At 32.4% G+C, this 8,328-nt stretch overlaps 1 protein-coding gene across 1 annotated transcript; it reads left to right on the top strand.

The window, feature by feature from the left end:
• Nucleotides 1-341: 341 nt before the first annotated feature.
• Nucleotides 342-4,887, top strand: LOC145599398 (uncharacterized). Its single transcript, XM_081655788.1, has 6 exons — nt 342-438; nt 641-673; nt 1,606-1,731; nt 2,662-2,768; nt 2,837-2,905; nt 4,450-4,887. The coding sequence occupies exons 1-6, from the start codon at nt 362-364 to the stop codon at nt 4,830-4,832; spliced, it is 795 nt and encodes a 264-aa protein (XP_081511914.1). The 5' UTR covers nt 342-361; the 3' UTR covers nt 4,833-4,887.
• The last annotated feature ends 3,441 nt before the right edge of the window (nt 4,888-8,328 follow it).

Raw genomic sequence — 8,328 nt, 5'->3', positions numbered from 1 at the left:
TATTAAGATTAGGCTCAGTTCTTTTCAATTTTTTATTGCTGAACTGAACTTATTTTCAGAAGAGGTGTAAGTCTAACAATTAATTATGTTTACTGCAGCCAGAGCTGGTTCTTTTTACAGGCAAGACTCCGTCCTTGCTATTTATTTTTTGTATCTATAATAACCATTCTTTGATGTCCGCGAGGTATAGTGCCTTCTATCTTGTGTGATGGCTGGTAAGATATGCTGATAAATTTTCAATTCTAGCTTTTAGTTTGCTGTCAATCTATTTCCCTTTCTGTCCATCCATCTAAAGGGGGTTCCTCCTTCATATTGATTATTAGGTGACTTTGGCAATGAGAATGTTGAACTTGTTAGGAGCATGGCAAAGGTAGACATGCCCAAAGCAGCAATACTTGGAAATCATGATTCCTGGTCTACTTATAAGTTCTCGAAGAAGTAAGTTCAGCTTCCACACTAAGTATGATAACTGTTATGTTTGATGATTAGGCCTCCCTTCTCTCTATTTATACTTAGGCTAAAGACTATTAACCTAATAATACTAGACTTTCCAAATTGCCCCTCCTAAAGTTAGTCTATTATATAGTTGTTATCGCTGGTTCATGTTTTTACTAATTATTGACTTACCTTTACATGCTAGGATGAAAGATGGAGTTCAACTACAGCTTGAATCGTAAGTACATGAGCTGTTTGAGACTTTTTAAAAGCATGTTTGAGACTTTATACCTTCAATAATTTTGTCTTATATTCCTGCCTGAAAATTGAAACCCAACGCTCATTATTATTACCCTAGCAATAATAGCATGAGCATGTTTGAGACTTTTTCAAACATGCTATTATTATTACCCTAGAAATAATAGCATGTTTGATATCTATGTTTCCATAGAAAATATGTTATTGTAATCGGCCGCTTTTGTTAAATCTTCTGTAATGGTGTTTTGGTGCTTCTCTTATCTTCTATTACCAAAAACGATAGGAGAATCATATAGGATGGAGAAGGCTATTGTAGTTTCCCTTACTTTGAAATTAAGCATTAAATTGGTGTCTTGTATGTGAGTTTTTCTACTTGTATTTTGCATTGGAAAAAAAAATTGTCCCCTTTTCTGGAAGATATTTCATTATAATGACTGCTGTCTTAGGGGGCTCATTCTCCATGATTTACAATGTGAACCTTGTAAAATGAAAGGAAATATTGAAGGAAATAGATGAGTGAAATAAATTTCTGTAATCTAAAATATAGAGTTTGGAAAATTAGATGGTTTTTAAATTTCTTCTTATGATGTAGTGAAAAAAAAGCAAAGGTGGAATGAATGGTTGGGGAAAGGAGGAAAATTGCTGCCAGTGAAGCTTCTGTGCTGAGTTGGTATAAAGCTTTAGAATGTGTTTCGTAACTGTTAATCTGCCCCTTTGCTTAATTGCTTGATCACCTTGATTTTACAGAAAGAGATCTTAGGCTTGTTGAGGCAATGGACATTCTCATTTATGAAGTATATCAAACACGCATTATTATTTTTTATAATTATTTTTATTTCCAGTCAAAAATATTTTTGGAACAATTTGCTTGATAAGATGGAATGATTTCTTTTACCCCTTATCAACATTTAGGTTAGGTGAAGAGCATGTTGGATATGGACGCTTGGACTTCCCCAAATTAAAGCTTAGTGTTGTAGGTGGGAGACCATTTTCTCTTGGAGGTGATAAGTTATTCAGGAAAAAGCTTCTAAAAGCAAGGTATAAGCAAATTTTTGATTGGTATTCCTATTTTTTTTGATGCATTTCAGTATTTCATGTTGGTATTGCTGTATTATTATTAATTGTTATGCAGAGTCTCTTGTACTTCTGTAATTTCTTTTTTCTATCTTCTTGCAGTTTGTAGTTGTATAAGTTTTCTCAATAAATATTATCTTTCATGAGCAATTCATTATAGTTAAGAGAGAAAGAATAGATTATCTGACCCTTTTTGGACAATCTGTCACGAATGATTTGTGGAGGTACATTAACTGCCTTTGACATATCTCTTTTGAACTCATTCTATAAAATTCCTGGTTCAGATGAACTTCATTGCACCCTTGGCTTATGGACAAATTTTCAGGACTATTTGGGTGCTTGAGACTTTTCTTATCTGCATAATGATATCAGACTATTGGGGGGTGTGAAAGTTGCTGTGAATACTTAAGACCATTTGGTGACAAAGTGTACCCAGTTTCGTTATGAAATGCAGTGGAGCATCACCATGCTTAACATCATTTTGCATCATGTGAATTTGTAACTCCCTTCTTTTTCTTCTTTTATCTTTTGCTACCTTGAGATTGTTATTTGTTTGGGAAGTTGGTATTTTTGTCGCTTACCATCGTAATATATAAAATTTAAAGAAAGCAACGTTACATAGCCTCATTCCATTAATTATAGACTTTTTGGACCCTTTAGTTTAGGTATTTTGCAGGAATTAAAACTCTGAACTTTTGACACTGAAGCATTGTTTTGAGGGAACCAAATCAAATTGATAATATTATTACTGTAAGTGTAATCATGACACAAGTTTTGATTCCATGTAAAGAGCACTGATATAATTGAATTCGTTGATTTGACTATTTTTCTGATAAAATTGCTAGAGTTGTTTAGCTTTTATAAGTTAGCTTTTGATTAATAATTTGATGTCAGATATGGAGTCCAAAACATGGAAGAAAGTGCACAAAAAATTCATATGGCTGCTATCGGAACTCCAGAAGACCACTCAATTATATTTCTCTCACATAATGGGCCAACAGGTAGCTGAGAGACTTTTTGCTGGAAATAGTGGTAATATTTTTGAACTTTTGGATACTTGCTTGTGCAGGTCTTGGTACAAGTGTGGATGACATGTGTGGCAAAGATTGGGAAGGCGGTGGAGACAATGGGGATCCAGGTAAAACCTAGTGTAAATGTTACTTTCATATGTGCCCATTTTTATAAGTGGCCATTTTGCATTTTTCTCTGTGGGTTGGAGTGTGGAAATGACTGATTGAGGATGATGGAGCTAGTCCTGTACAGTCAGGTTGGGTTGGGTCCTTTGTGCTTTGGTTTTTTTAAGGTCCAGTTTCTTTCAGATTGGGATGAAATGCTTAACCTGTTCCAAACTTTCAGGTTTAGGTATCTGATAGGTTAACTCACTTTCTAAATTTGGATTACTAGTATTTATCTTCTTTTTAAATATTTTAGTTGCAGGAATGTGTTAGTTTGCATTTTCAGTATTTGAGTATCATACTAAGACCGAGCTGTGTAAGTGAATAACTACTAACAAATCTAAATACTGAATTTTAAAGAAGGTTTAGACAGTCGGCTCATTATAATACGAGGCAAGTCTGTTATATGCAAATGTAAAATGTTTACCATGTGAGTACATCTGTCACATGGCTTGGTATATACTAGTTGCGTAAAATTCAGGTTCTGGACACCTGGGTCAAGGTGAATTTCACTGTAACATTTTTATTCTTCATTTATGAAGGAAAAGTGAAATGGTTTATGTTCATATAATTACATTGAATATGACAATTGGATTTGCAACCTACAGTAAAATACTGACCAATAGAATAATGAAACGAGCATGACAGTGAACATATGGCCTTAACTGTCCAATGAACAACCAGTCTAATGGGTTTCAAAAACCATAATGTCCATAACCAATAGAATATTACAACAGACATGGCAGTGAACACATGGCCCTAACTGTCCAATGAACAACCAGTTCAATGGGTTTCAAAAACCATTTTACTCATTTTGTAAATAAAAATGAGTAGTTCCATAGAAGTTTTTAAATATAAGAAACTTTAATTTAGTTTGGCTCAACCAGTTCCTGCTAATTTTGAGTGGTTCTTGGCCATGTTATTTTTTAGTATGTTATAAATTGGTTGATCAGATAGATTGGTCTGGTCCAATCTGACCTTGCACAACATACTGTAATAAGAAGTGAATAAAGTACTTAAAATCAACCAAAAAGAAAATATCTGAAAAGACAAATTTCTTACATTTCATCCAATTAATTTTCTTCAATGTGCTAGACCATTCACTACCATAAACGAATTATCTTTTGTATGTAATTATCATCATGAACATTAAGAACGTATAGATAATTACTTGAATGTTTGCTTTATGAAGAGATACATGAGATGCTTTCTTGGCAACCTATCTTAATTTTTAGCATTTTAACATTGTACTTTGGCTCTTTGGTTGCAACACTTTTATTTCCAATGTTTTAGAATTATTGCAATGAAGTACCTTTTTTGTATTTTTGTACCTGGGTGTTCCCTCATCACATGGACTATGTTTTTATCACTTCCCTGTCACATTGGTCTCTTTAATTTCTGTGTGTTTTGCTATGTCACAACTAACAAAAACAGAGGAAGTACATAGGCATGGATATTGATGTAGACATGGATATATTGAGCTGAAAAGTTAACATGTATCATGCAGATTTGGAACAAGCGATCTCTCTTTTGAAAGAGACTAGTACTTATTACATCCCTTTGGTTGTGTTTGGGCACATGCATAAAGAAATGCTTGATGGGAGCTCTCGTAAGATGGTATTCGTTGCTAGTGACAACACCATGTACTTGAACGGCGCCATTGTACCAAGGGTGAAACCCCTAGACTTGGGAGGTTCACTTCGTGTATTCACCGTGGTTGATGTAACGGACGGTAGAATAACAAAGGTGGTAGAAACTTGGGTTTCAGTGGTTGGAGACAATATCTCGTTAAAAGAGGAACATCTATTGTTTTGCTCCAGTATCAAAGGCAATGAAAGGCACTCATTTAGAGACCCATCAGCTGGGTTAAGCTTGGTCGAGTCGGTTTGAGCTGTTTTATCTACAAAGCTAGCTTGTTAGAAAATGAGCATCATATTCACATCAACAGTGAACTTGGTAACAATTTTTCTTTTGAGGCTTATCTAATAAAGTAATAAGTTGGGTTGAATACACCCCTTGATACAGTCATATAATCAGACAACTAGTACAACTGGTTGAGGTTGAGAATTGAGATATTAGAGTTCACTTCAGGATCAAGGTAAAATTGTTTATGTTTTTCTCTGACCTGTGATTTCTGATGGTAATTTGTTACATTATTATCTCTATTTACTATAGAAAGTTAGAAACTGTAATAAGAACGTTTCTTTAGTGTTTATTAATAAACACAATACTTTGTTGAAGGTAATATTTGTCTTGTCACTGTCATTGATATGCATCGCGGATTTATGATGCAGTATAGTGTTGCGAGTTTGAGACTGATAATATCTCAACAAAATAGCCTGTTACAGAGTGATTCTGGCTGCTTTGGTTATTAGTATTTTCAAGAGGGTGATATAAATATTTCCGCCATTGTTGCTCGCTCGCTTTTGTACCATAATGTGTTCTGTCGTAGTTTTTTGATACATGGCATATTATTGATCAGGTCTACAAGTTTGTGGCATCTGAAGATGACAGTATCCTCAACAAAGGCATGATTGAATTTAATTGGCTACGTTGTTGCTTCCTTTGTTTATCTTTTCTTAAAATGGTATCTACGACTTTATTCAGCAGTCTTAACTATAAATACTACTTAAAGTTTTGATTTTGACATTGGTTTGAATTATGAAATTGACCCCAAAATTGCATATTATATCTGATGACTTTATGCTGCAGCTTTGAAGTTTTCCAAGTGATGCAATGGTTGAAATTATACAAGTTTTTCTTGTATTTTATTTGTAGGTTTTCTTCATTGTCATTTCATGAATTATAATTTCAATTATTGTACTGCTGCCGTCTATGATTGCGAACTTACGACCGTTACGAGTGTTATTCTGTCTATGTGGGATGCTTGAAACTGCGACCTAAAGTTTAAACACTACGAATTTATTCAATGATTTATGCCATAATAACATATCTCACCTAAGCCTAGTTAAAAAAAACCATTGCTTTTCCCAATATTGTCTGCTACTCCCTCCGCCCCTTAATACAATGCCTCTTTTGAGCATTTATTCCTCACATAATAATAAAGTGAAAGAGACATTGTATTAAGGGACGGAGGGAATAAAATTTACATTGATGCAATAGTATTTTGAAGCGTGTTTAAACACGTACAATTAAGGTCAAGTTAATTTACCTAATATTATCTACTCCGTATATTTGTACTACCTCCATTACTTTTTAGTTGTAATAATAAAGGGTATTTTTTGTGAGATGTAAATAATTTCTCTATTGCAACTAAAAACAACGGAGAGGTAGTATAAAGAATTAAATATACTCCACAGTAATAAAGAATAGGTTATGACGTTACAAGTAATAATGCGAATTAAAAAATTCTATTGAATTAAGGTTTTAACTGGTGTAGACTGCAGCAGAAGACCATGTGGAAGCACATGTCCTAATCAACCTTTGACACGTTGCTTTCATGCCATTTCATGAACGACATTTAAATTAGTAATTAATAATTATAATTTAATTATAATTAGTTACTCGTATAATTTAATTGGTTATTACATTGTAGTATGATGCCATACCAACTTTTGTACCCTCGTAGGCAGCAGGAAGAATATTGCTGCGATCATATTTATTTTTCTAGTCTAATGCTGTGATCTTACAAGTATATATTTATGGGCCTGTCAAAAAAAAATACTATATATTTATGGGTGTAAAAATAATTAAAATTTACTCGTAATCCTGAAAAGACCACCTTAATTAAAAAAAATAAAATAAAGCATAATAAAATTTAAGTGGTTTCAAAAAAAAAAAAAATGAAATATATTTTTGAATGTATCAACTGATAGAATTTAAAATACTTGAAATGAACTGCATTGTTTATGATAGAAGGAAATTAGGAACTGAACTGAACTAAAATTAAGCTGAACAAAAGTATGTAACTACATTGCTCTAAAGTTTTTATTACACGATTATTTTAATTAATTCATTTGTCAGTAAATTATTTTACCAATTTTCTTATCGTGATTTATATTGTGAATTGACCTTAACTCACTTATCCATTTATTTTCTTTGATATCTTATTGTTGATTGGCCATAACGAAAGCAAAATGAGATGGAATTATACTCCTATTTTGCAATAATCCGACCTCTAAATCCACACAAATCTTAGCCACAATAATATAATACAGCAGGAGACCAGGAATACTAGGTAAGCCAATATCGAACTATCGAAGTCTTGTCTTGATTATCTAGCATGATTAAAATGTCTAATGTCCCCTCCAATCAATTACAACCGACCTTCCAAAACGTATACGAGTTGTGTCCAGTTAACTCCCCTGATAAATTTATAATCGTCCATAAGTACCATTGGAGGGGTATATGCGTTTTTTCATGTACTAGTTGAGGGGTACATGTGTAATTTCTCAAATGCAAGTTGCAAACCGTAATTGGGCCGCTCACCAAAGTGCTGAATAAATTATAATGCTTTTTCAATATATTTACATAAATGTCACCAGATTAACAAAAATTCGTTTATCTGGCAGATAAACTTGTATTTGCCCAATGTTTACATGTTCCCTACCTTTAAAAATTATCATATTCTTATCAGTAGTGTTTAGACAATTTTTTTTTTAATATGTTTATTCACTTATTGGCTCTCATTAATGTTAATTTACTTCTTTTTTAAACTCTTAAGAATAGTGTACAAAATGATTATACTCCTACAAACATTTGTTTACATATATATTTGCCCTCATCAATGCTATCAAAAATTAATTTTATGATATAACGTCATACCGAAAGGCCTCCCCAAACATGACTACCTATAGTGTGCATCGCGTACATTAGATGCCCTAGTAAAACTAAAGACAGGTGACCTTGAAATTTTGTGTGATTTATTTCCAAGTTGGCACGCACTAAATCCATTTCAACAATGTGCGGCACATAATAAGTAACATGTAATCTTGTTAATTTGTGAGACCATTTTGAAAACCTAATAAAGTTATATTATACTTATGACTTTATTTATTTTTATTATTTGTTTTTACTTAATTATTACAACATTGTTACTATGTATATTGTTCACATACTCTACTTCAAATCTTCAATTACATTTTGTGATTAATTGTTAAATTAAAAATATAGTCATATGTTGTGGGAACTATTAATTAGATCCATGTCAATGTGTACATACTTTATTAATATTTAATGTATATAATTTTTAACTAAGCATAGTTAAAGGTATTAATGGTTTATTTGAAGATATACATTGCACATGAGAAAAACAAAATTGTTATTGATAAAGAAATAAATATATAAGATGAGAAAGATTTTATAAGCATAATTTTTAAGTTGAATGTACATATTTTTTTTAATTACATGTACAAATTTATTTGAC

This window comes from Chenopodium album, chromosome 20, assembly GCF_948465745.1.
Source record: "Chenopodium album chromosome 20, dcCheAlbu1.1, whole genome shotgun sequence".
Taxonomy (NCBI): Eukaryota; Viridiplantae; Streptophyta; class Magnoliopsida; order Caryophyllales; family Amaranthaceae; genus Chenopodium; species Chenopodium album.
The sequence above is the reverse complement of the archived record's forward strand: the minus strand, read 5'-3'. Positions and strand labels throughout refer to the sequence as shown.